Source organism: Platalea leucorodia (genome assembly GCF_965183815.1).
Source record: "Platalea leucorodia genome assembly, chromosome: 15".
NCBI classification, from domain to species: domain Eukaryota; kingdom Metazoa; phylum Chordata; class Aves; order Pelecaniformes; family Threskiornithidae; genus Platalea; species Platalea leucorodia.
This window is the reverse complement of record NC_138837.1, coordinates 11,501,960-11,529,371: the sequence shown is the minus strand read 5'-3', so window position 1 is coordinate 11,529,371 and position 27,412 is coordinate 11,501,960. Positions and strand designations below refer to the sequence as shown.

The 27,412-nt window shown below is 44.8% G+C and overlaps 1 protein-coding gene across 6 annotated transcripts; it reads left to right on the top strand.

Moving 5' to 3' along the window:
- Positions 1-49: 49 nt before the first annotated feature.
- FKBP15 (FKBP prolyl isomerase family member 15) lies at positions 50-27,412 on the top strand. Of its 6 annotated transcripts, XR_014229869.1 has the most exons (30): positions 50-168; positions 1,566-1,675; positions 1,989-2,079; positions 2,725-2,794; positions 4,137-4,211; positions 5,346-5,444; positions 5,922-6,071; positions 6,994-7,062; positions 8,428-8,571; positions 9,035-9,180; positions 9,657-9,705; positions 10,386-10,505; positions 10,768-10,867; positions 11,616-11,719; positions 13,285-13,378; positions 14,213-14,322; positions 14,721-14,831; positions 15,506-15,600; positions 16,257-16,359; positions 19,822-19,993; positions 20,507-20,643; positions 20,978-21,133; positions 21,801-21,953; positions 22,319-22,411; positions 22,863-22,973; positions 23,478-23,585; positions 23,786-24,555; positions 25,044-25,134; positions 25,596-26,039; positions 26,968-27,408. XR_014229869.1 is itself a non-coding variant. In XM_082327735.1 (29 exons), the coding sequence occupies exons 1-29, from the start codon at positions 110-112 to the stop codon at positions 25,668-25,670; spliced, it is 3,765 nt and encodes a 1,254-aa protein (XP_082183861.1). In that variant the 5' UTR covers positions 50-109; the 3' UTR covers positions 25,671-27,411. The 6 variants fall into 6 exon arrangements, 5 of the variants coding, with proteins under 5 accessions (XP_082183861.1, XP_082183863.1, XP_082183862.1 ...); XM_082327735.1 differs by having other exon boundaries at positions 25,596-27,411; XM_082327737.1 differs by lacking the exon at positions 10,386-10,505 and having other exon boundaries at positions 25,596-27,412.

The window sequence follows — 27,412 nt, the reverse complement described above, 5'->3', positions numbered from 1 at the left end:
TTCCCCTCCCCGCCCCGCTCCCGTCCCGCCGCGGCCGGAAAGCGCTGCGCTGCCGGGCAACGCGTTTACGACATCGCGGGACGGCGGCGGCGGCGGCGGGTCCGCCACCATGTTCGGTGCGGCGGCGGCGGAGGAGGACGACGCGGACTTTCTGTCCCCCGCCAGCGGGTGAGCGGCCGGCGGGGCGCGGCCGGGCCGCCCCCCACCCTCCCCGCCGCTGTGAGAGCGCGGCGGCCCCGGTGAAGCCCCTTGGCGGTGCGGGTCGGGCCCTGCGGCTGGGCCTCGCTCCTGCCCGGCCCGGCGAGCGGCGGGCGGGCCCACCGCGGCCTGCGGGGCCCTGCGGAGCCCTCCCCGCCGCCGGCTCCGCGGGGGCTTCCCCGGTGGGTGAAACCCTCCCGCGGGGTGGGAGCCGAGGCGGGGAGCCGCCCTTTGTGAGGGGCCTTAGCGCCGGGGCTGAGCCTCCCCTCGCCTGGGCCGCTTCGGTGGGGGAGCCCGGTGCCCCCGGGAGGGGGCTGGTCGCCGGGGCGAGCTCGGTGCGGGGCCCTCGGTGTGGCCGGGGGCGCTCCGGGGCCTGGGTCCGCCCGCCCCGAGGCCCGGGCGGGGTTGAGCCCTTGCAGGGGGGAAGGAGGGGACGGGCGAGAGGAATCGGGTGTTTTCACTTCAGTAAGGGCTTAAATGGGAGGTCCTGAAAATGCCGCGTTGGGGGGTTTTAAAGAGGGGTGGCCACTTCAGGCACGGTCAGCACTTTTCAGTTGTTGATATCATTTTAACGTGTAGCACATTCGGGTTTTCTTACACCGTGTAACCTGTTGCCACTTGAAGATTCCTCAGCACTTGTAATGTCGGCCGTGCCCACTACTCACCCTCTTCAAAGACCTTCTCTTTAACAAGTCTCATAAACTAATCCTCCCTCTTTTTAGTAAATGGTTATTTTTAAAGCATCTCATGCAGGTCCACTGACAGCGGTGGTGTCCTTTGTGGATTCTGCTTCATAGTTTGAATTATTAACTTGTCCTGTGATACCAGGAGTAGGTGAGCTTAAACGGGCTTAAAGCAGTAAAACTGCAAACGACGTGTCTTGTAGGAATAACCTGCTTGCTGGCAGCATTAAACCTTCAGCACTTTGATGGAAGAGCATCTGCTGTTGTAAAATTTAATGGAAGAATAGTTTCCTGGACATTTCAGGAAGAAAAATTCTAGTGCTCAATGGTGGCTTCTCTGTTGTCACATAGTTTTTTTTCAGCAGCCATTTCATATGAGGGTAGTCCTAGTTACTGCTTTAAAGTAACTTCTTTTTTGGTGTAGCTTCAGTCCTTGTTTGTTCCTTACAGTACCTTTTGAGGAAATGAAACACAGCTGTACTGCTTACCCCAGCCTCTTCATCTAAAAGTTCTGCTTATTCAAAATTAAATGGCTAGTTAGTATAGAGCTGCTTAACATGCATCCCTTTGTTTATCTCTAAAGTGATATAAACACTTTATATTTTATATACCTTATAATTAATGGTGTTCCTTATCTATAAAGCGCATGTTAAATAAGGTGAATTAATTACTTTCTCTTTCTAGTGCTAGATTGGCCTCTCTCTTTGGTCTGGATCAGTCAGTCTCAAGCCATGGAAATGAATTCTTCCAGTACACTGCGCCAAAGCAGCCTAAGAAGGGTCAAACGGCAGCTGGTAAGTAACTGCGCTTGAGTGTGGGGAAAAAACTTAGCAGCATGTGTCTTGCTGGGAGCACGAGGGCCCTTGTGAAGAATGGAAGTGCAAATAATTCACTTTTCTTTAATGAAATTCTTTTCCTTTAGTACCCTCTCTGCACCTGATTACTCTAGAGGCCTTTAGTGACTTTGGAATATCACTCTGTTTTTTCACTCTCTTCTGGAGTTATTTTTTTTTCCTTGGGAGAAGGAATGTGGCGTGGCGTTGTCGCTGGCCAGCGAAGGTGGCAGTTCTGTATCACTGACAGGTATTCCTGCTTTTTATTCTTCAGCAGGTCAGGCAGCCCAGAAGGCTCCCGTGGCCCCGGCAGCTTCAGGAGCACCATCGGTGTTCACGGCCACTGCGGTTCATGCTTATCGATAGTAAGTGCAGCAGTGGTTTCCTGCATGATCTTTTAGAGTCTGTGTCTCTGAGAGATTAAGATCTAATCATCAAGGGAAGGTATTTTTGGATGAGTGGGAAGAGACCATTGCTTTTAGGCATGCATCTGCATGGTAGAAATGCTGCAAGGCGATGCAAGTTTCTGCTCAAAAAAAGTTTCAGTTATTCTGCTACAGTTCGGGGTTACGCAGTTGTCGAATAAAGAGCAAGTTCTGGGTTTGGCCGTTACATGGAACTGCATCCTGGGGTGCTGGCCTGACATTTGCACTGTTTCCAGGCAGCTCTGTCAGATGCTTATGTCTCATAGATTCCCTCGTGGAGAACTGAGGCATAAGCATAGATTGACAGCAGTAAAATTCTCTGTCCATTTGACACTGCCATCATGTGAAAACTCATATTTCCTGGATCTGTGAAAAGAGCAGTTTTCAACTCAAACTCCATAACGTATGGTCCTGTAATCTGTGGGCAAGCAAGAAAGTTGTGGTGTCTTTAAGCTAAGAAAGACTGCCTTACATTTTAAGCATGAGGAAAGGGGCCTGAACTCTAAAGAAGAAAAGCTCAGCAACCATAGAGAGAAATCTGAGGCAGGGGTGGTTCTGCAGCTGAATATCTCGCTTGTCTTCCAGTACAAATGGGCAGTACTTGAAGCAAGGCAAGTATGGAGCAGCTGTAGTGGGGAACCATGCTACTAAAGAGGTGAGAAACACTTCTTTAATGTTTTCATGCCGAGAGCGCACTGGTACAAGGCAGTGTTTCTCTGAGCTCACCAGAATGTCTTTGCTTTTGATGTTGGAGGTCTTAGTTGCACTGCTGCTTATGCCTTCCTGCCCCCCTGGGTTTACTTATGGCTCAGCCATTCACCTTGGTGATATCTTTCTTTTCTGCAATCCACAAGTTTGTAAGACCTCTTACAACTTGTGCCTGAAATATTTTGCAATGTTTCAGACACTGCACCGTTTCTAATGTTTCTGGAAGCGATTTTGATATCTGTTCAGAACGTCTTTGGACAACTGGATCACAAGTCTGTACATGTGGAAATCAATATAAAGCAAAATTTTGTCCGGTAGTACAGAGATGCTTTGCTTAAGTTTTGTTATTTTGGTATCAAAAATATCTCTCCTCCCCAACCCTTTCTTCCCAAGTACTCATCTAAGAACACAGCACTGGGGTGACCAGTAAATTGGTGTGTTTAAAAGATACTTTGAATACTGTGATCTGTCCTTGATGTTGGTATTTATGGTGTTTCATATCCCCCAGTTCCTAATTCTTGTTGTCTCACTGAGTTGCTTCTGCTTTGGCAAGAACAAAAAAAAAAAATAGTAGTTTAGTAAACTAATTCCTGAGTTGCTGATATGAAAAGTGTTCAGGTGTGGCTTTCGTGGGGGTGCGGGGAAGGCCAGGGCTAGCAGAAGGACGCTAACACAGCCGTTCTCAGGCTGCCTTTGTAATATCGCAACCTGCCCCGCTGGGAGCAGCGAGCGGATTACTCCTGCCTCCCCACCTGCCTGTGCTGACTGAAGAAGCCATTGCTGCAGGTGCATAAAAGAAAGCACTTTTCCTTACTAGATGTCTAGTAGAGCCAAATATGTCAATATAATGTTATATCTGCATTGTTTAGTACTTGGAAAGCTCCCCTCAACTTACTATTGCTCAATCTTTTACATTGTTTTATGCCTGTATACCATGTAGTATGAGGTTTATGTATTGAAGGGTTAGTGCGACATCTTTTTACACAGTAACTGTGAAAAATGTGGAATTAGTTAAAGCATCTTGCTTATTGCAAAATAATTAGTTTGAATTGCTTGATTCCTGTAGCTAAATAAAGCTTGCATATTTTCAAGGGTTTTTAATAGGTCAGAAAATTGTGTTAAGTACAGTGTTAAGTATTTTTGCTGTCAAGAATGCTGCTGCAAGGTGTATTTGGCAAATAAATACTGTAGCCTTAGGCTCAGGATTTGACAAAGCACATTAGAATTGAAGATGTTTTGAGTTTCTGCTATTTGTTGTTCTTCCCTGCCCAATTCCTTGTGGAATCCAGTACAGGATCCTCCTTTACATCAGCCAGCAGCAACAGATCGCAACTGCAAGGATCCACCCAGGCTTCATACTCACGGTAAGACTCTGGATGAGAAAACTTGCAGTGATCTGTATTATTCACAGCAAACAGGAGTTGACTCTGAAACGCTTTCTTAAGACTTGGATCATAGCCTTTGAGATCAAACAGCTGACTGACACAGCAAGAGGTGTCACAGTGACTGGGAGCGCTGTTCTCCTCCTCCTCCTAATGTGTGTTGCACAAGGGACTGTTAATCTGCCTTTTGCAGAGCACTTCAGCAGGAGATTTCATAATGCAAGCTCGTACGCTGTAGGAGGTGTGTTATTACCTCTAGATCACAGAGGAGAAGTTTTGAGTTGTGCTGTCCTACAATGGATAGAAACAGAACAAAATTCCTCCTGTTAATAATTTGTAGTTAAGTGACTGAGAGAATATGACTGAGCAAGCAGAAGGAAATGGTAGCAAGGAAATGTTTTCTCTCAGAAACTTGACACTCAGGATTTTCCTGCTGATAAGAACAATTTGGAGCATTGTAAGCCCTAAAATGGGATCTCTCGGGAAGTTCTGTTTTCTGCCAGTTTTACAGAAAAATGGTGTGTTGTTTTGCTACTCTTAGCTTGTCATCAGGTGACACAGAATTTCTTGGTTTGATAAAAATTCTACTCTGAAATAATAGAATTTCAGTGCAAATTTCTGACCACGATGCTACCTTGCGCTTTAGTTTTATAAGTGCATTTTGAAAGATTAATGGGTTATGTACTCAGCTAGTGGTGACGTGAATTTTTAGAAGTGGGGAAGGAGTGACTCCTCCAATCGATTCTGGAAGTCTAAATGTAATCAATACTTACAAAAAGTACATTACTACGCTTAAAAATCTCAGTATGTATTATAGAACCTAGCTTCAAAGAAGCTTGTGAAAGCTTTCACCACCTTGTGAAAGCTGCAGCATCTATGAAGAACTTAATATTTGCTCAAGTATGTGAGTTATAGTAATTCTTCCACGATAATGAACATGTAAATAAAAGCTAATTTGTGCGTTTTGAACTTGGGTGGTAATACAGCAGGATTCTTCTTCTGCCTCTGCTTAATTTCAGTAGCTTTTATTTAAGCTTCTTTAGGATGTGGATTTTTTTTATTTTAGTTGAATGCATCTTTTCACTTAAAACATGAGCCTGATTTCCCTTCCCACAGGTTCAACCCAACAATTACAGTACGTTCTATGATGATCAGAGACAAAACTGGTCCATCATGTTTGAGTCGGAAAAGGCAGCAACGGATTTCAGTAAACAGGTAATTCCTTACTCTGTTTGTGCAAGGTATGACCTGCTGTTTAGAACAACAGGTGAATCAAGATGTATCTCAGAGCACCTTATTGGTGAAAGGTTATAAGTCAGTCGTACTTTTTCGCTGAAGTTCAGCTTTGAGATCTGCATGACTGTGACTGAGGCAGATCTGTGATGAGCCTGGCTGAGTTTTGTTCATTAGATACAGGCCTCTCTGAGGCAGGGAGCCTGTTCCTTCTCATGGGATTTTTTAATCAAGATTCTCAACTACTTTAAGATCAATGGTTCTGTAGAGCAGAAGGTATTTACGTCTTATGTAGCTCAGCAAAATTCAGCACAAGGAAACATGGAACATCTCTGAAGTGTGTCTGTAACCTGGGCTTGATCAGTGCAGGAAGAAATGGATCAGATCTGTAATGAATCATCACAGAACTTGCCGCTCTGTTTTAATGGCCAGAGACACTGACAGGCTTTCCTTCTGCAGGTATGCATTGCCAAATGCAACAGCTCCCCGGGGCTCGATTCAGTCCTCTACCAGGATCTCCTTCTCGGAGAAGGGCAGGGAGTAGAAGGAGGAGACTCTCTGGAGATTGCCTACACGGGCTGGCTGTTCCAGAACAACGGGCTTGGACAGGTAAAGAATTCCTGCTACTTCCTAATACTAAGTGAGTGTGATAGTCCCTGGAAGGAACCTGCCACATCTAACATTGTATTGGTGCTGATGTTAAAGGTATTTTTTCAGTCACTTACGGCACCATAAGTAAGGTCGTGTGTACCTATAGAATAATAAGGGATTCCATTACTGTTCGTGCTTGTTTGGAAACTGCTTGAGGAAGCGATAAGAAGGGCCTTGTCTGACACAAAGCACACTTCCAAATGTTAGAAGAATGAGATTGCTTTTATATCTTCTACAGCTGTGTCCAATCCAGCTTGCTAATAAGCAAAAGAAATGCTTTGATGTTTCAAAGCATTACCTTTAAAACACTTCTCCTGGTTTTACTGTTAGCAAAATTCATGGCAAAGAGTTTTGCATTTGCATCCATCTGCAGTTGAATCTTTTTGCTATAAAAAAGGGCTTTCTGTTTTTCATCTTTAGGGGATTTTTTGTTTTTCTTGGTCTGCCTGGCATGCTTCTCTCTATATACCAATGGTACATAGCAGAGCGTACTTCTAATCTCCTGATAGAGTTGTTCAGCTGCATATGTCTTAGTTTAATGTACAAAACTTCTAGACAGTTGTTTGGTGCTTGATATAATCCTGTTGTGTAGCGTTTTACTTGGCCCAATACTGTCCTGACCATTAAGCTCAAAGCAGTTTTAAAGTCTTGAGTCTCCAACTATTACTCACTTTAAGAAATTGTACCGTGCAATGGACTAGAAGCTCTTAGCCATGCTCTGTCTTGCGTCTGTTGAGAATTAATTTTGGAAGTAGCAGAATGGGAAATAGTGCATAAGATTGTAAGAGTTTATATGTAAATGTGAATGTGTAAAGTAGCGTTCAGAATCTTGAAACAGTTGGGAAATCCATGTATTTTGTGTTTTTGTTCAACTCTCTAGGTGTTTGACTCAAATGTTAACAAAGACAAGCTGTTGCGGCTAAAGCTGGGATCTGGAAAAGTCATCAAGGTAGAACTTCTGGCACTTTCATTATAACAATTGAAGTCTCAGAGCTTTGAATTACTGAAGATCTTCAGGAGTCATATACGCTATTTCTGTTACATGTTTCATTTGATAGGAAACACTAACAGTGACTCGCTCAAACTTTATTTTCCTCCTAATTTGCACAGTATAGCCAAGTCTCCTTATCAATGGCAGTGTTAGAAAGAAATTGTCCTGTTTGGTAAAAGAAAGCTTCCTGTTTTCAAGAGCTGGTGTTTTTGAGTTTTTTTTCTCTTTGTTTTTCTGGACGTCACTTAATCCATTACCTTGTTCTCCGGGAACCCGATCTCTAAAGGAAGATTTCAATTTGAGAAGAACTTCAGATTCCTCCCCACTCATTGTGCCTCAGCAGCAGAGCATCAGATTAGCTCTGATACAGCACTGGGAGAAGGGCGTGGGAGGGTGAAGACAACTGACAAGTTTTAGGATGGTCTAGTAGAAGATACTGCCTAGAGTGGTTTTACCCCCTAAGTCAAAGCGTGAGGGTTTTGACTGTAGTATCCAGTCCGGGTGGTGTGGTACTCCCTTATGTTATTCCATAAAATCAGGTTGTGAATCGGAGATGCTTTTGTTCAGGTTACTTCCATTACCTGAGTAGTTCATATATGACCTGTTACAAGTTGTTCTTTACTGAAGATGCACTATTTTTCTACTTTTTTTTTTTTAACATATATCTTCTTATTCATGTTGCCTGGGTGTAATAGTTAATATTGGCATCTATTTGACAGTTTGCATTGCTCTGATTTCTAAATCTCCTTCCCTACAACTGTTTTCTCTGGGTGCTTTGTCAATCTAACCATAGCAGTTCGGAAGCGATCTCTCGATGACGTGGAGTCCTGTTCTTTCCCAGAATGCTGAGAGAGGTCGCCACTGTGTGCTCTGCAAGCCACCTGCAGCTGCAGAACTTGTGCACGCCGCACAGCATGCAGTTCTTTTTCTCCAGGATATCAGTGTGATCTGTGATAGCTGCTTAAGTTACGATGTCTAAAACTTGAAACGTGTATCTGTAACCGTACAGAGACCTGGAAGCCTCCAGCCTTTATGCTAGAGATTGCTGTAGCTGTTGGATTTCGTTATGAGCATGTCGGGAGCTGCATCTTTATTCTTAAGTTAATATTGCCGTTTATAAATGGCCACTATGACTTGTTGTAAGACAAAGGTTTAGTGCTGCAGACTGAAGATGAATAGGATTTACAAGAATCTCTCTATATGTGTTCTGGAGTCTGCTATAACAGGTGCCTGAAGCAGTCTTAATCAGTGTAACTAAAAGAAACTGTAATGTCACGATCAAACTGTTTGCTTTCTCTTTTGTTGTGTCTCTGAAAACCAAAGGGCTGGGAAGAAGGAATGATGGGGATGAAGAAAGGAGGACGAAGGTATCTCATTATTCCTCCGGCATGGGCCTACGGGGCTCAGGGAGTGGCTGGCCGTGTCCCTCCAGACTCTACTTTAGTTTTTGAGGTGGAACTTAGACGGGTGAGTGTCTCCTGCCAAGTGTTTATTTTACATCTCCTTTGTGGCTGTTGCGTGGCAGCGTCTGTCTGCAAGGTGAAAACCTGCTGTTGGCATGAGAACTACAGCTCAGAAACTGTTATAAACCAAATACCTCAGGAAGATACATATCTTTAATTAAAAAAAAAAAAGACACCAAAACCCTAAAACCCAAAAAATCCCTCTGGGCTGTTTAGTAAGACACGTCTCTTCTAACTGTCTTGGGATCTTTTCATTGTCTTATTTGTGAGTCACTTGGGAAAACAAAGTACTTATAGTGAGGAACGACAGGATCTAAAGACTCAGCTTCTCCAGTTCTGAATCAGTTGTATGCTTTCACATGAAGTGCATGAGCTTGACAAAGGAGTAGTCATCAAAAGTAAGCAAGTTGCTGAAAACTTTTTTGGGAACCCAGAAAAACATCTTTTTTTGTTACGTGCTTTTTAAGGTGAAGTTGGTAAAGGAATGCTCTGGTTCGGATGGACAGAGCGTTAGTTCAAGGGATTCTCCTGCACCTTCTCCAGTACCCAATTCAGATGGCTTCTCTGCAGACGCTGGTTTATTGCCTCCATCTACAATACCTCCAAAACCTGGGTAAGAAGCAGCACAGTTAAAACAATTTGCTGTATTAAAAGATGGCAGTGCTCATGAACATCTGGCACAATGCTGCATTAACACATCATTTGGCAAATGTGGGTCCTCTGTGTGCCAGCTCAGTGCCATCAGTGTGGCAGAGGAATGCTTGCTGACAAGACTTGCAGGAAACTTTCTGCTTGAACGCTGACTTTCAGATTTAAAGGAATTGAAATGGATGAAAGAAGTCATTCCTCTACAGCGTTACTGAGATCTAGCGTGATTAATCTGTATGGGTACTGCTACAACAGCTTTCTCATCTCAGGTGGCAATATAGTCATAAGTTAGTCTTGGGTAATGGCTGGTTTGTTTAATTGCAAATTTTACATTGTCATTTGTTGCTTAAATTAATTACAGGGATTAGTCATACTTTTTAGGGAGTTCGGTTTCATCTTCGCTAATCTCCAATATCAACATAGACCTGTTTGGCTTTTCAGGGAGCCAGCTGTTCGGGCCAAGTCAAACTCCATCAGTGAACAGCTAGCAGTAAGTGGTGGTGTTTCTTCCTAACTAATTTGAAGCCTTAAGTAGAGAAGCTTGGCTGGCTTCACCTCTGCATTCAGTGTTGCTGAACATAAAGTGAACATCATGCAAGCAAGACACCCTCAAATGTTCACCTTACTAACAGCAGGTTAGGGCCTTGCTTTTGAAGGGATTAGCAGGACATGAGGGACCTCAGTCCCAGTTCCTACTCTTAAATGCAAAGTTACCTTGGCCACGTGGATACTCACAAGGCTAGTTGTCTTCTCGGGTAAATGAACACATTTAAAATGGATAACAAAGAGTAACTGGGACATTCAGTACAAGTTTGTATAGCTACATGAGAAGATTTTTTGTGTGTGCCTCAGGACAGAAAAAGCTGCGAAGCAGGTTCCTTAATTCACACATTTTCTTCTTGTTGCTGTGTTTTGTGCAGGGATAGATATTCTGTGTAATGACAGCAGTGTCATCCCAGAAGGAGAGTATGTAAAGCAAGCCAGATTAACAAATCCACAGTGTTATCTTGCGTGCTTGAAAATAAGTTTTTCACACAGTCATTGAAAAACTGAAAGAACCAGAATTAAGTCAGTGATTTAGAAGAGTCTAATCCTGATAGGTGTCTCTGTAATGTCTGAAAACCCTGGGCTGAGAGACAAAGGAAGAGTAACTGCAACCATTTCTTTTAGAATCCAGATGTAGCAAAGGCAAAGCTAATTTCTCGGATGGCTAAAATGGGACAGCCCATGCTGCCTTTCCTTGCCGGGACAGCAGGTAGTCAGCTTGACTCCAGTGACTCGGAAATAGAGGTACATCACCAATCATAAATGTGACTTTTTTTTTGGATGCTTTTTCTGTAGTGTGAATTCCTTAAAGTGCAATCCATAGCAATAGCTCTCCCTTTGCACGGGGAAAGCATACTCTGTTTCTGTGGCAAAAGGTTTTAACAATTCCACTGTTCCTATCTAGTTCAATTGGGTTAATTGGGTAACACCTAGTCTCAAGCGATCGTGGGTTCAAACTGTTCACTCATTCTTTAGCATTCATTGTAATATGCAGAATTTTTTTTAGGATCCAAATACACTGAGAGGGACAGCGCAACCAGTGGCCTCATCTTCCATGAGACCATCACAGCCAGCTCATGCAGTACTGCCCACAGTGTCAACACAAGGTAATATGCGGGTAAGCCTGGGACTGGTACAGAGAAATTTCATTTCTTTGACGGCTTCAAGCACAAGGGCTGTACAAATAGAGGATTCCTTTCAGGAACTGATAACTAGCTTCTAATAACGCTCGCTGATCCAAAGGTAGACTAATTCATAAAGCACAAGGCTGAAGTCCTTGGAGCATGTCTTCATTGTGATCTTGTGCACACATTACTGCGTGAGGAAGAGCAGCCACAGTGCATGAGCTGCTCTGTCATCGCGTGTGCTGGGGTGGCACTGAGGTTTCTAGGACGTGTGATTTGTAAATGGAACTGTTACAAATCCTTTCCCAGTGAACAGAATTTTTTTTTGTTTGAAAATGATGGAAATAATAACTAAGGGCATCAGAGGGCTGGCAGCTCTGGAGTGGGCTTGACCGCTCTTCCCATGATGGAGTAGTAATGTCAGCTGCTGGTCAGCTGAGCAGTCTTTAGAGTCAGTCTGAGTAACGTCTTGCATCAGTAAGCTTCAGCGCCATCTTAGTTTGAATGAAAAGGGGTTGTCTAAGTGTAGCTGGAAGTGAAATTTCTGTGAAGATTACTCTTTTCTTGACCTTTTATCACTTGTTTGACTGGATTTAATTTTCACAAGGTGGCAGACAGGCTTGTGTTAAATTTTTGTCTATTTAGTGACTTTTTTGGCCATTTCACAGTGAGTGAGTTAAATTATTTCTAGCTACTTTATGGCATGCTGAATTTCTTTCTTCCCTTTCAGTACCTCAAGCATCTGGTTCTACACCACCAGTATCTTCTGCTGCTTTAATACCTGCAACCATCCAGCCCCATTCAGCTCTGCCTGGAGGAACCCAGGGCTTCCAGGTACCAAAATGAAATCAAGGAGAATATTGGCACTTCTGTCCGTTTTGATAAGTCTTACTGTCTTCTCCACTGCTCTATAGTAGAGTGTAAAGATGAGAATCTCAGGCTTCTTCTTATGACTCTGCTTTGGCATTCTCAGGTTTCCATCACATGCCTCGTAGAATTTAATCAAAAAAGGCTAATTTTCTGCCTGCTGATGGCTTCTTAAAGTTGAACTAAGAATTAACCAGGCTGCGTTTAATATCTGCTTTTGTAGTGGATAAAATAAAAATTTTCAAGTACTTGTAGAGCAGGTGAAAACAAAAGCATTTTAGTTGAATCTTTTTCTTGGTCATGGTCTGTTTTTCCATGAGAGCTCATTTGCACACTTAACGTGTTTATGGGTCATGGTTTTTCATCCAGCAAAATAATAATCCTTTTACAAGGCTTGTGGTGCTGCAGCTGTAAAGTGTTGCAATCTGCTTGCTAACAAGGAAACTTTGGCAGCTTAACACGCAATGTATTTGCTACATCAGGTACTGAAGACTTCGTACAAAGCTATTGTACAAACAATTCTATGAACTCTGAAACCAAGCTTATTGCCCTATGGTTTCTGTAGTTATTTTCACTTAACCTATTTTCTGGAGGGTTTGGGAATCAAACAGTGGCTTATGGTGCATAGAAGCACTGTTTATTTTTAAAGGGTCCAGACAGAGGAAGAAAATATTTGATAATGAATACAAACACTATGTGTGTGTAAAAAGAAAAAACAAACAAACAAACAAAACCCTCACCACCCAAACAAAAACCAAAAAAAAAACCCCACCAACCATGGTGCATTGCTTTGGCTTTGCACTTTCTTTGTACTGAAAATGAGGAAGTTGTGGCACATTACAAGATAAAAAAGATGGGTTTTTCTGTTTGGAATAGAAACTGGTCATTAAAGTCAAGTTTAATCTGACAGTGATTTGGATGTATTGTTTTGAAAGTTTAACCCTCATGTCTTGAATTCTTGTACAAACTTGGCCCAAGTTGTATTGTGATTTTTTTTTTTTATTTTTTTTTTTCCTTGCCTGAGGGAGTAAATGGATATGAGTGAGGTGCTCCTGGCATTTCATGCATTCTTCAGTCTGTTTAGCTGCTTCTGATGAGCACTGAGCAGTAAAATTGCAGTCAAGTTGTGTTGCGCTGTTTGGACCTTTCCTAGGAAGAGCCTTGTGTTCAGCTTAGCGTAACTTCAGGTTACTGCACATCCATTAAGCTGCAGTGGACTGGTCGCATGCTGATCTCTGCCTCTCAAAACGCAGGGTAACATGCTCTTGCTTAAACCTCAATGAAGAAGGCAATTTACTAAGCTCTGGTAGCTTGAACACATATCTAAGCCTTGAAAGAAGAGTGGCTTTGGATTTTTCCCTTTACTATGACTATTGTGTAATTTGACTTCCTGCTCCCTAATTCTGTTTTTGTTTTTTTTTTCTTTCCAAATATTATCATTACTCTGGGGCTTAAAAAACATGGAAAACCACTTAAGTGTGAGGGAGGGAAATATCAAAACATATTCTAATCTATTGAACTTGTTCTGCAAGGCATATCCAGGAATGGCATTTGCTTACACCCAAACTGCTGCATCTGCTTCTCAGCTCCAGCCTGTAGGACAGATGTATCCCGCACCTTACCAAGGTATGTTTAAAAAAAGTACGTGCTTTTCAGCAGGCAGCAGTACCTGCAGTAAACTCTTTATAATGATGATTTTAGGTAGCAACGGTAGCATACACATACATACTCATCCTGTCTGTAATGCTGTGCTGTTTCACGAATTCTTATTTTTTTGATACCAAATAGGGGCAAACATTTCCCAATAAATATCCATCTTTTTCCTACCTTAAGGAACTTCGTGCAGTGTGAAAGGGGAGGGAATTTCTGGGTGTATTCCCAAGGCTGTGTATTACTAAAGGTATTTTATAGCTGGTGCTTCCAGTTATAAATATAACTGTAATAGTAAACAGCTATCCCACCAGCCAGGGAAAGGATTTAAGTGTACATATAGGGGCCTCTACTAAGTGGGAGGACGTAGCCCAAAAAAAAGATGCAACCTAAGAAGGACTAAAGGCATTTAAAGAACGATTTAGGTAATCCCTGTTGGTAAAGACTTGAGTATAGCTGAGCCTTTCTTGGAGGATGGTTTTTCAGTTCAAAGTTTCAGAAGCCATCCTTCGTTCCTGTTGTTTGATTGTACCTCTTTGTGTACTATTCTAGTGTCTGGGGGCTTCCGTCTTGTTGACCGAAATGCTTTCATGTGGCTCAAGAATTTCCTTTAGTCATAAATCTGCCTATTCATGTTATTTGGAAAATAACTACATTATTAGTTTTCCAGATACCACGTCACTTTGATTTCTGGGAAGAGAGTGGCTGTCCTATCTGGCAGGCTTCAAACTGCTAAGCATTGCTTTTGATATGTCTGTCTGCAGGCATTTTTCCCCTTGTAACTATAGATCTCTCTCCTTCCCATTCAAGCACCTGGGGATGTTACTTCCTTTTTGATGACGGAAGCTCGGCAGCATAACACTGAAATCCGAATGGCCGTTAGCAAAGTAGTAGATAAAATGGATTATCTGGCTGCCAAGGTAATGTATGGCACGGACAGACTTGTTAATGACGTTATTGCTATTTGCTCTCCAAATGTAGTCTGAGGAGTTGGCTTTATTTAAATGCCTGCATTAAGTTTGTAAGCGATGTACTAACTTATTGAAAATTCTGATATTATCAGACCCTGAAGTGGTAGCAATTCAGCTACTATGAAAAAGCTAAGACTAGGCTTGGGGGAAGCTACTGTCTTAAATATCATATGATGCATTGTGTTTGGAGGGATTCACTGCCCTTCAGGAGGTGTCACGGTTGATACGGTACCATACACCCTACAGCTGATCAGATGGAACAGTGAAATGGATCTTCGCAGATGTCTGACTCTTACCTACACCCATAAATTCATTTAATCTAGCTTAAGAATGGCTTATCCCTGCAGGTGGAGGAGTTGAAGAAACAAAACACTGGTAACAGCTCACTACTGCCTGGTATCTCCTCTGTTACTATGGAAGCCTCCATGATCATGAGCAACATCCAACGCATAATCCAGGTGAGCATGGCCAGCCTTATTTGAGTACTTCCACAAGGAACTGGAGCCCACTGTTATTCCTAATGAGGATAGCTGTACTGGCTTGACCCAAATGTCCTTCCACCCACGTGATCTATTTTTGCATGGCCAAAACCAGCTGCCTAGGTAAGAGGGTGAGATATACAATGATTTCCACCCCTCTCCCCTTGAAAAAAGCTCTTCTCAACAGTTTGTGGTTTGGGTACTTTCTGAGCCAGAGTTGATATATTGGTATTTAATAGGCCTTGGCAAAATGTTCATGTGAGAGAAATTCATCCTCTTCTTAAACCCTTATGGACTTAACCCACAGCATCCTGCAGAACAGTTTCACAGCTGAAGTACCGTGTTGCAAGAACCACCTACTTCTGTTTTTCACTACTTAGTCTTATGCTTTGTAGTTTTTCTGGGCAGCAGCCTTACAGTCTTGGGTTTTGTGAGTGAAAAAGTCAACCAGACGCAATATTCTCTAGAATGTGGTTTGGCAAGCACTGCCCCATGCCAGGATTCCTGCGAAATGTAGCACAGTGCCTTCCTGTGATGTTACCGCAGAAGGTGATAAGTCTCACCGCTGTACTGCATCTGTATAAAACAAAGGTTTAGGTACTGCTGCAAGGAAGTCCGAGTAAGATGAATATTCATGCTGGGCTATGCTTTAGGAAAACGAGAGACTGAAGCAGGAGATATTTGAGAAGAGCAGTCGGATTGAGGAGCAGAATGAGAAGATCAGCGAGTTGATTGAGCGGAATCAGAGGTAAGGAGTGGGAGGGTACAGTCTCTCTGCATCTGCAAAGACTTTCTAGCTTACACTTGGTTAGGCATAACTAGGAGGGGTGCTCTTTAGGATAGAGACATGTTCTGATATTTTAAGTTAAGGCATTAAAAGTGTGGAGTTGTTTCCCCCCCCCCGCAGGGCATATCTCCAAAACTGTGATTTACAGTAAACGTGAATGTGTAAAAGGGGAAAAAAAAAACCTCATGCTGTCTTCTTTGAGCATACTTTACTTTTGCTAGCTTTTTAGTAAGGTGGAGGAAGTTGTAGGGGATGTGGTGTCCCTAGTTCCACTGTTGGGCGTGTGTTCCATTCAGTGTAAGAAGGGGAGTAACTTGTTTAAGGAAATGGCAAAGGTCAGTGGATATCAGGTTATGAAAACTCTTGACTGTGTGATAGGAACACTAGACTTGTAGCAAAGAGATAAAGCACTTATCCAAACTGATACAATCTCTGCTGTGCCAGGCACAGCTGTTCCACCCTTTTGAGGTCAGGCTTTTAGTGCAGGACATCATGCAAAATTGTCTGGGACTTGTCATGAAGAAAGCTGCTTGGAAATAATCACCTTTTCTATCTGAGCCTTTTGCTCCAAGTCATGTATTTACGTAAACGCTCATGCAATCTTCCCCTGTTCACAGGTATGTCGAACAAAGTAACTTGCTAATGGAGCAGAGGAACCATTCATTGCAAGCAACAAATGAAAACACACAGGCAAGAGTGTTGCATGCAGAACAGGAGAAGGTAATGGTGACAATGAGCAGAGCCACAGACCTCTGGCTGCAGCCAGGAAACTAAACGTGCTGAAGCCTTGTTAGTCAAGGCTTAAGTCAGGTCTCTTACAAGACCTGGAGTTCTGAACTTATGTTTTGAAAGCTGTTTTGAGAAACAATTTGAATATTTTCATGGCTTTCATTACAAAAGCAGCACAGAGGATATAAATGTAGATGTTTATGCTGTCATAGCTTGAATATTCTTATCTTACAGGAAAGTGTCTGATTTATTGTTAAGTTTGTAGGTATATGGCCAACATGCTGAGGAACTGTGTGCATCACAGGGCTTTGTCAGGTTGAAAATGTACTTTGTTTAGTTGCACTGATGATTTCAGAAGGTTTTTTTTATTCCTCCTATTTAACTGACATAGAGTGAATGTAGCAATAAGAAAAATTACTTCCTACTAGAGTTTCTTCATTGCACTTTTTTTTTCTAATACTAATCAAAAGCTGGTTGTTTCTACTAATAATGTATTGTGCTTTTCTGAAACGGGCTATTGGGAAATAGCTTTCAAACCAGTTAAATGCACTTGTGCATGGCTGTATATCCTGTAATGTCCACTCATGACAGCCTAGCCCAGGTAGGCTAGCTTTGAGGTCTGTAATTGCATGGTGTCTTCTATGCTTTCTTAAGCACTGGCTTCTTAAATTACACCAAGTTCAGTCTTGCACCAAGCTCCCCTGCTGAGCTGTGTATCTCTTCAGTTCAAATGCGGGATGATAAATGCTTGCTCTGCATGAGAACCATAACTCTGCACCTAAAAATGTCAAACTGCAGCTTTTCAAAGTATGCTAGCAAGTATGCTAAAGAATAGAGCAAAATATGGCTGATAATTGTATGCTGGTGTGAGCAGACAATGAAGGAGAGCTGTATTTTTCTACTGAAAGCATATCCATAATATGTAGGGAGTGTGAGAGATTCTAACCAGGAGTAAGTCAGATTGAAATAATAAATAAAACTCCTTCCTGTCAGTGAGCACAACATCCAGCTTGCGTGATAAGTAACTTGGGGAGGAAGCATCTTTTGGAAGTATAAGATAGGATCTTCAGGAATCTTTTGGACCTCATCTTCAGTAGGACTCCACTTGATTCAGCAGTCACTGCCTAGGTGATAATACTATTACATGAGTAGACTTCAGGCGAAGACCAGAAAAGCCATGACTTGCACTGGAGAAGATTCCCCTAGTTTTGTGAGAGTATTGACTGTAAATATGAAGGCTGGTATTCCTTCCTCTTCCTTTTATCTAACCTAGCTTGCTCTGTGACTGCAATTGCTGACATCACTATGGACAGACAAAATCTGGGAAGAGAATTTTAAGCTATTTTATCTGTCCTGTACCTAAAAATAGGGACTCACCATTTATTTTGTGATACAGGCCAGGCATCTGTACCCAGGATCACTGAGAAGAGGTATTGGTAGCTTGCTGCTTTTGGGTTCTTCGACCCTGGCAGAGCACATCACAGCTTTAGATAAAGGCTTCGTGTACCATAAGGATAAGCAATACCCCACACTCTCCACTGCAGTGAAACGGTAGTCACGTAGGACCGCTCCTACATCTGTGGTGTGTAATGTACCTGTAGGGATACCTTTAGCTTCTTTCTTTTTAAGCCAGGCTCCATGACCTTTTTCTGTCTAAGCTTTTACAGTTCTTGGAGTAATTTAAAGGCTTCTCTGGCATGCCTTGGGCTCCTGTAATGAAGCATTTTGCTTTTCTGATGATGATTGATGCCTCTGCCGTTCAAGCTGTGTTCTTAACTCTGCCTGTTTCCTGTCACTGCTTTCTCTTCCTAGCGCATGCTGCCAGTGGATCGGGGCTGGGACCAGGTGAGGCAGTGTGTCTGCTGACTGTGTAGGTGATAGATAACTGTGCCCTCGATAGCGCCAGCCCAGCTTCCTCTTGAACTAGCTCAAAGCTGATTGGCATTAAGAGAATTGCCTCAGATCTTGAATTTGCATGGATCTTCAATGCGGAAAAGGGCTTTATAACTGGCAGCGTAGCCGCTGGCCCCCTCTTTCTTGGGGACCCCTTTCAAAGAACTTTGTGGCATTGCTGCTTGTTTCACCTGCCCCATGGGAGAAATAGGACGTGTAATTGTCAGAGAAGATACAGATCACGTAAGATTCTTGGTACCTGAAAGCTGGAGGCTGGAGCTGAGCTAGTATAGATATGAAACATTCACTGCAGAAACTTAAGTCTGGTAACAGTTCCCAGCATAGGATTGCCTTTTTGTTTTTCTTTATTTGCCATTAAAGACAAAGGCAGGTGTTGAAATAGCCTTTAGATATGCCATGGGGTTTGGTAGTGGTTTTAGCGTACTAGGAGTTAGTATCTTCAACTGCAGGGAGACATTTATGGAAACATAAGGGGAAGGCAGATCTGGTTTTAGCCAGTCTCTGTTGAAATGCTGCCTCCTCTTTAAAATTAATGGTGCAGTATCCCAGCCCTCAAGGTCAGCACATATTCATCCTCCCCATAGTTGGAACAATTTTGCTCACAGCTCTTCTCTGCCAGAAGGCGGTGGTCCTTGTCTGAAGAGAAACACTTTAGTTCTCTTATGGGAATAAAGCAGAGCAAAACTCCGGTTCTCCTGAACTTATCAGTTACAAGAACGTGAAAGCCTGTTGGGAATCTGAATGTAGGTGTAGATATAGAAGCTGTTTAGGTATTCCCTGCAGCGAGCGAGGTTTTCTGATGGGTGTAGTTCTGTCTTTGCTGAGCATCCTCTGAATTTTGTGTGTCATGCAACAAGACTGGGAACGTGACTTTGTGTCTTTGTCTTGATGCCTTGAGCCTCTCCCAACATATTGTTTACAAGTTGTCTAACAAGCTGTATTAGTACCTGGTTTTACGTGAGTCACTGACTTTGAGCAATACTAAATCTGAACAGGTCAACAAATTACTGTGAGAACTATGCTCCAAAACGACAGCCTTGCCCGTGCGGGCACCTCAAGGTGGCTACATGCTGTGTGCTCTGGAGGAAGGGTGCTCTTTTGACTGTGGCTTTTCAGTGATTTGTAAGCTTGTTGAAGATAATTAGATGTTGGAGCCCGGGCTTTTACTTAAATAGATGTTGTCTTAGCCTGAAAACTCTGAGAGAACCACCAGGCACTGGTACTAGTCTTAAAAACACCTTTAAGCTTTTCAGGAAAACTCACTGAGTTGAACTAATGTGGTGATGAGGTTGTTGGTGGCCTTGTGCAACTTTCTAGTCAGTCTGGACAGGTTACAGCCAAATGACTCACAGTAACATGGCAAAAAGTTATCATTACCTCTTCAATTTAGAGATGTGTGTGAGGCGCTGGATCCCAGCGCTTCCCTGATAAGGTTTCCAGTACCGTATCAGTTCTTCCTGTGAGAACAGTTCTGGTGCCTCCTCACACTCACATATCCTTTTTTTTTCTCCCTTTTCCCTGCTCCATTTTGTGATACAGGCCAAAGTTGCAGAGGAGTTAGCAGCTGCCACAGCGCAGGTCTCCCAGCTGCAGCTGGAGCTGACTGCCCACCAGAAGAAGGAAATGGACCTGCGGAAACAGCTGTCTGCTGCCCTGCAGGAGGCAGAGCGACACGAGACGCAGCTCAACAAACTGCAGGCACAGTTAGCAGGTAAAACTTCTTGTGCCTGTTCCATGAGAACTCCTTTATATCATTCCTTTTCCTCTTTTAAGAGTCATAGGTTTTTCCTTTCTTCTGGGGTATCTATTCCTGCTTTCCCTAGGATCAGTCACAAGGGTATCAAAGAAGGATGTTGATGCACTGAAATGTCTGAAGGGTCTGTGCGTCCTTGTTACCGCTAAAAGGAAAGTGGGCTGAATCCATGAACAAAATCATCCTGTCCCAGGCATGCCTTTTGTAGAAGTAATCTCTTGGTATTACTGTCTAACATCTTGTAGAGGAACCAGAGATGTTCCAGTGGTTGGAAAGTTAAGATAAAAGCTGAGGTATAAGCATTGCCATTTCACAGAAGCAGCTTTTGATAAATTCTAGTTCCCACTGCAGGTGCAAGCCGTGGTGTTGATTTCATTGTGCAAGAGACACTGTTCCTTCCCATCAGCCCCAAAATGCGCTAACCTGAAATACATGTAGTGCTGAAACCCACAGTAAAGTGTGTTTTTGCAGAGCTCGAAGAAGCCTCTAAGGATACTCAGACTAGATTCAAAGCTGAGAAGCAGAACCGCAAACAGCTGGACATGAAGATGACAGCACTGGAAGAAGAGCTAACGGACCTAAAAGTGGAAAAGGAGACTCTTGAAAGGGTATGTCCAGTGCCAGCATTACAGAGAGATGCAGGGTTTCAGTTGTCTGCTGAAATTTAACCCAACGTTCTTGCTTGTAATTTTGCAAGTTAGGTAAATCTTGACTCATCCACGGGCAAGGATCCCTGTGCTGGTGGATCCTTTGTGCTTATGCGATTTTTTTTTTTTTTTTTTTAAGTATCTTAGCCAGTAATACGTTAACCTTCCTATCTCTAAAATAATCTCAGCTTGATTTTAAAGTGGTAAGATTCCCTGCCCAAAGAAGCTCTTTACGCACAAGGGAGAGAAGCTACTTTGCAGTCTGGCCTAATCTATGTCCTCTTCTGAATTGCAGAATCTTGCAGAGAGGAAGAAGAAATCCCTCTCAGAGAGAGCTCAAGCAGAGGAGGAGATGGAAGAAATACGCAGATCATACCAGCAGGAACTGGACAAGCTTCGACAGTTGCTGAAAAAGGCACGGACTTCGACTGACCAGGCAGCAGCAGAGCAGGTGCGGAGTTGTGGGAGCTTCTCCAACAAGTGTCTGGAAGGCTTGTAGGAAATAGTCGTGAAAATGCTCAGGTAGTGGAAGAAAGAAAACATCTGCTTGATTTTAGGGGCTAATTTTAACACAGAGTTTATTTTGTTGTCTTTCTAAAATATCTTTGCTGGTGTTTGTTTGCCCTGCTTCTGACTTTGGTATTTACACTGATGTCTCTCTAAGGAGGGACACGATCTGAGGAGGTAGGAGGGCTGCAAGGTCCCAGTCGTTCTCGGATTCAAATCGCAGGCCGCTGGCGTGGCTGCAGAGTTTTGGTGCAGCACTGGTGCAGGCTGGCATGCAGCATCAGATTTAGACTGTGTTAAAGAGTGTCAAACTGAGGAAAGGCGAGGCACCAAATTGAGTTCGTAGCAGAGAGAAGAATACAGGGCTGCTTAGAAATATGCCAAGAGATCTGAAATCTGAGCCAGACCTTCAGGCCAGCCTGAGGGATTGCGGCCGCAGTTGAACTCCGAGAGGTGTGGGCAGGAGCTGGTGGCAGCTGCAGGGCTGCCATCTGCGTGTAGGTATTCCAGCCTAGGGCAGGAGATGTTGTCCAGCCCCAACCTTTCATCCACTTGTGCAAATACAGATTGCGTTTGTGTGTTCCTAATGATCTCTCTTGCGTGATGGGCAGCTATCACTCATCCAGGCAGAGCTGGAATCCCAGTGGGAAGCCAAATGCGAACGTACACTGGCCTCGGCCAAGGAGCAGCATGTTAGACAGTACCAGGAGGTGTGTGAGCAGAGAGATTCCCTGCAGCAGCAGGTGTCCCAGCTGGAAGAGAAGGTAAAGGGCTGTTCTTTATTGCTGAAATGTAATGCTAAATAACCAGTAACTGTAACCAACAGTCCTCTCCCACCTAATTGTGGCTCGACTTTTTAATTTCTTGTCTGTTATGGAATTCGGTGCTGCCCACAGCATGTGTCTGTGCTTGCATCTGTTACATTGGCTTGGTGGGCTTAGTGAATTTACTACTGCGGTTCTGAATGAGGGAGAGCCAAGATGATGTCAGTCTCGGACTAAAGCAACAGCTATAATCTCTTCTGCTTATTTGCATTGTTCTGAGTGACTGTTTTTGAGCAGAAACTGTCTTGAAGTGGATGACACTGAAAGGGGCTGTAAACTGATGGGCTCTAGTTCTTGTCTTTCAGCTTGCAGCTCTAAAACACTTGAAAAAAGCAGAGGAGCAAAAACTGTCTGAGTGTCAGCAACGTTTGGAGCAACTAGAGCCTGTCAAAGAGAAGGTAAAGGCAATAACACAGCAGCTGAATGTGAACTGGAGCGCAGCAATCACTAGCCTCAGGCTACCAATGTCCAGAATAACAAGAACACGAGTTCCAGAATATGAGGGAAGGGATAACTTCACGTTGCTTCCAGCAAACCCGAACAGGTCCAACGATGAGACCCAGCCCTCGTTTCACTGGGATCTCAGTAATGCTGCGCCCACTCTTAGTATTACTTGAAGGGCTAATGACACAGTTGTGGATCTCCCAGGGTTTTAGCTTGGTTGCATATCTTTATTTTGGTGCTGTTACTTTCAGCCAAGTCTTTTGCAACTCTTTCAAAGCCCTGCTTAAAACTCAACTAAGTGATTTACCCCTCATTAAAAAACTGTTTACAGACAACCCGTCCGTTGCAAGGTTGGTTGTGGTGGTGGCTGTGAAGCCGTTCTAACTTTGGGTTTCCCTTCGGCAGTATTCAGCCTTGCAGTCTGATATTGTGGTGCTGAAGGCTCGCTATGAAGAACGCATCCGAGACTTGGAGAAGGATCAGGACAGATCTTCACCTGCAGACTTCACAGAAGAAGTGAGCTTGACTATCCCATATTTCACCTTACTAAGCCAATCTATTCTGTTTGCCTTGAATTATTTGAGCAGATAAGGAGGAAAAACATTATTTTCTCTGCAGAAGCACTGTGTTTCTAGTAGCAGGGGCTATAGAGGAAGAAACAATGTGGTCTTCTGCTGCTCACTTTGTTGTGTGATTTTTTTTTTTTAAGGTTAAAACTTAAGATTTGAGGCTTAGATTTAAAAATTGAAAGAATTGAAAGTGTCACTTTGCCTTGGATTTGTGCAACCTGCCTCAGTTTTGGAGGGATGGGTTTGGTGTGTGTATAATGGTTTTGAATTAAGATGGCGTGATGTATTCTGGTTCGTTATGGGAATTTCTGATTTGAAAAGTGGATTCTTTGACAACCACAGGTCTTTGTTGGATTTATTGTTCCTTCACCTGGAGAAGTATCTGATGTTGAGTTCAGTGCTTCCCATGTTAATGAATCGTATCTTTGTTTCCTGTCTTGCTCTTTTCCAGGTAAAGAAGATCATGAATGGTGTATTTCAGTCTCTTCGGGGTGAATTTGAGCTGGAAGAGACATACAGTGGCAGGACGGTTCTGGGTGTTGTCATGAACACTATTAAGGTACAACAGCGATAAGAGATACAAGGTGATCGATGTGAGAACACGAGTCTTGGGCTAAAACCACAAATTTATGTTGTGAGTCTGAAATAACTGTGAAGCAGAAATTTGTTGTGGGTGGCAAAGCAGCCCAGTAGATACAGGGATCTGTGATGGTTTATGTTTAGAGTATGACCTATGTTCTCTCTGCTCAATTTTTTTAGACTGTAACACTGCAGCTACTCAACAGACAGCAGGAGAGAGCAGATCATGATGGTAAAAAGGAGGAATCTGGAAGAGGAGCAGCGAGACAGGAGGGATCACCTGGAGCAAAGACTGACCACGAAGAGCCCATGCAGCGTAGCCCAGCACAGAGCGTTGCACTCCCGGCTGATCCTGGGGAAGCAACCACAGGCTCCACGATGTCTGACCAGGAAGGCGAGCCTGCTCCTCTGTCTGCCAGGCCCAGAACTCCTGAGGAGGAGCAGGCGACACAGAGCAGTGTGCTGTCAGAAGACGAGAAGGTCCAGGGGGAGCATCTCTCTTCCACAACTGAATCCTGCCTGGATCCTGATAAGGGGCCTGTAGTTGCAGGACAGCCTATTCCCGAGGTGGATGAGGGCTTTGTCCCAGCTGAGCAAAGGCAGGAGAGCAGTCCCGCCAGGAAGGCTGAGACTGAACGCAGTCCCTCCAGAGCATCTTTGCAGGCAGCAGTTGCAGAACCTTCTGTTCTCGAAGCCAAGCCGGGAGAAGCGGATGCGGCAGTGCTTCCAGAAAAGCCAGCTGTGGAGCAGAAGGCAGAGGAGCCTGTCGGGGGTTTGGAGCCCCCTCCCTTAAATGGTGAGGGAGGGAACTGCACAGACCCATCAGATGGAGCTAGCTTGGAGAAGGAGCCTGCTTCAGCGTCCAATACAGCAGAGCAGAGCCCAGCTATCATCAGGGAAACCCCAGGACAGCAGGAAGTGGCCTCCAGTCGCACACAAAAAGATTCCAGGTGAGGTGTGACCGCTGGGGTAGCCACGGTCCTGCTTTCCTGCTGATCAGCTCAGGCTGGTACGGCAGCACGCCCAGAGGCTGGTTCAGGTGTGCCGCTACTGCAGGGCGGCGCGCGTGGCAGGGCTGAAGCAGCATCGCGGCGCTAGCCCTGGACAGCACAAGCCAGGCGCTTGCGGAGACCAGGCTGTCCAGGGCACGCTCTGCTGGGAGAGCAGTGGCAGAACAGGCTGGGGTCTGGGTGGAGGCACTGGTGCTGTTATCCCTGGTGAACGGTTCCCAGCTGAGCAGAGGGGAGTGTGCAGCTTTTCTAGGGTCTGATATTGCTGGCTGCTGGGTCTCATTACTGAAACATTCTGCCCTGGTGAATAGTAGGTGCCTTAAAAGTTTGCCTCAGCGACAAAACTTTTCCGTCATTCTTTAATAGAACTTGTGAAACCAAGATCCCATCATCTGCAAGCGAACTGTTAATTCTTTATCTTCTTCCAGCCTCTTTGAGGATGACAACTTCTTTGAAACAGCATCTCCTAAACCACTGAAACCTCGAGTTCCCTCTGAAGAGGAGGATGAGGAGGAAGTGGTACGTATTTCTGTCTTTCCACTCTACTAAACTGGTTCAGGCATTAACCTGTAGCTTGTCTGTGAAATCCTTCCCGTGGCAGTGGCTCCTGCTAGCTGAGCTCAGAGCTTCCCGTCAGCTCTCTGTATAAATCGAGAGTATCTGGGTTTGTTTCTTGTTGAGCTTGGAGGGGCTGCCTGCGACGGTGGTGACAAACTCCTGCTGGCATGAAGTCGGTGAGAGTTGCCAGGTTAATCGAAGGGTTTTAGTGTCTTGCCTCTCTCCTATCCCTTTTTTAGCCTGTAAGCATCTCTCCTGGAATATTAAACCATTACATGAAAAGTGCAAAAACATCAGTAATGAGGCTTCTTGATGTCATCTCCCTAAAGCTGATGGAGGTTTTGGAGCCAGAACTGCGCAGCAATTACTAAATACCAGGAAGCTGTTAAGACTGACAAATTTCCCTCTGGTTTTATTTCCAGAGCATGAAGGGGCGTCCCCCTCCAGCTCCGCTCTTTGGTGATGATGATGATGATGATCTGGACTGGCTGGGATGAAGAGCTGGCTGGTGAGCCTGTGAGCCCTCTCCTCTGGGCCCAGCCTCTTCCTCTGCACTTAGCGCTTAACGGGCTGCGTACGGGGACAGTTGTGAACAACCAGGGACTTCCCAGGCTCTGGTACTGCAGACTGCCGGGGCCTGAGAGCCAGTGGCTCTTTGTGCACTCGTGGGCGCTCGGACCCCTCACTCTGACCTGACAAACATGCGCAGAGGTTGGGGACGAGCTGAAGGAACCAACCAGTCTTACTGCACGTTTGTATTGCTGTCCTCCTCCTGTGAACCCTTGATTCATTAATCTGAAACTTTATGCAAATACGAACTTTGTGAAGTGCTTCAGAAGAAGTCGTCTGGCAGGACCCTGCAGTAGGTAACTACTTTTTAAAAAAACAGACTAAAATCTCTCCTCCTTCCCCAGTGAAGATCCTCTTGGAATATTTCTTAGTCCCCAGGGTGGCTCCCAGGGACCCTGCACCATCGCATCACCACGTCTTAGCAATGTGCAGCAGGAGATTAGGCCGAGAGACCCCAGCCGGTGTTTCCTGTGGGCCGCCGGCTCCGCGCAGGCGGCTTGCGGGAGCCCCAGGGGCTGAGGCGGTTTGGGGCGGCTCTGCCGTACGCTCAGGGCTGCGGCACGCGCGGTGCTCGCTGACCCCAGCCCGCTTTAGGCAGGGGCACCCGTTAGCGGCGCCGAGTCGGGGCTCTGTTAGACCAACGCTCCAAGCACAGGGGTAGCATCCAGTGCTTGCTGTTGTAAGAAGCCGAATCCCCAGCTGTGTTTTATGGAGGAGCCCGAGGCTCACGGAGGCATCGCAGAAATGATCGGCTGTGCAGCTCCTCTGTGCTCTGTGGCCAGAGGGGAGATGTTTCTTTTTTTTTGCTGGGTTGTGTTTCACAGGCAGTGATAGCAGCACTACGGGTGCGTAACGTGCGTCTTGCCTAGAGAGAGTTACTGTAGGCAGCTGAGCCCATCTCCTGTGCCGCCTTCTCTGCTGCTATTTAAAGTGGGACAAGTTAAAACTTAGCGATGGTGGGGCATGAGCTATAGCCTGGCCTCAGCCGGCTCTGCCGGGCAGCCAGGGGTTTGGGGTGTAACTTTTCAGCCTAAGTGGACCAAGAGGGGAAAGCAGTGAGGACAGACAGCTGGGCAGGCACCTCGGCTTTCTCATAGCACTTTTACTTCTCCACTCATTGGCACTAACGCAACTTAAAACTGCGAGCGGGTCTTTGCGTCTTTAAAGCAAATAAACCCCCCTTCACTTAATAAAATGGAAGTGCTTAAAATAATTCCACTACAGTTTAGTTTCCACAGCTGCCTCTTGTCATCTCTGCACTCGATTTGATCTGTGTCCTCCTGGATGTGATTTCCTGGGTATTCCTGTTCTGGGGTGCAGCAGCGCGGCCGGTCCCGGTCCCTGCCCCTGCCCCTGTGCCGCATGCTCAGTGCGGCAAGTTGCCAAATGCAGCTAAAATTGTGGAAGAGACCAAAGCCTGTGAAGGAGCTGACCCGCTGCCACGCAGCGCTTGTCCCGCGGGGTGGCCTTCGCTGGGGCTCCTGGGGAGCCGCTCCTGAAGTCAAAGCACCGAGTAGTTGCTGGGTGCTGAATGTGACGGTGCGGGAAACCCGGATCTTGTGGGGCTGCCCTGCCTTGTGCTGGGCTCTGGACGTGGCCTCGGGACCCCCCTCTGTGGCAGCGTCCTGGTGGAGGTCGTTGCTAATACTAACAAATTCCACTTGTTTCC

Bases quoted from the DNA above. Each gene is read 5' to 3' on its own strand.
- FKBP15 (XM_082327735.1), top strand. From the start codon at position 110: ATGTTCGGTGCGGCGGCGGCGGAGGAGGACGACGCGGACTTTCTGTCC. The intron at 15,601-16,256 runs GTAAGGAGTGGG...CCCTGTTCACAG, and splicing joins TTGATTGAGCGGAATCAGAG to GTATGTCGAACAAAGTAACT. The intron at 21,954-22,318 runs GTAAAGGGCTGT...CTTGTCTTTCAG, and splicing joins TGTCCCAGCTGGAAGAGAAG to CTTGCAGCTCTAAAACACTT.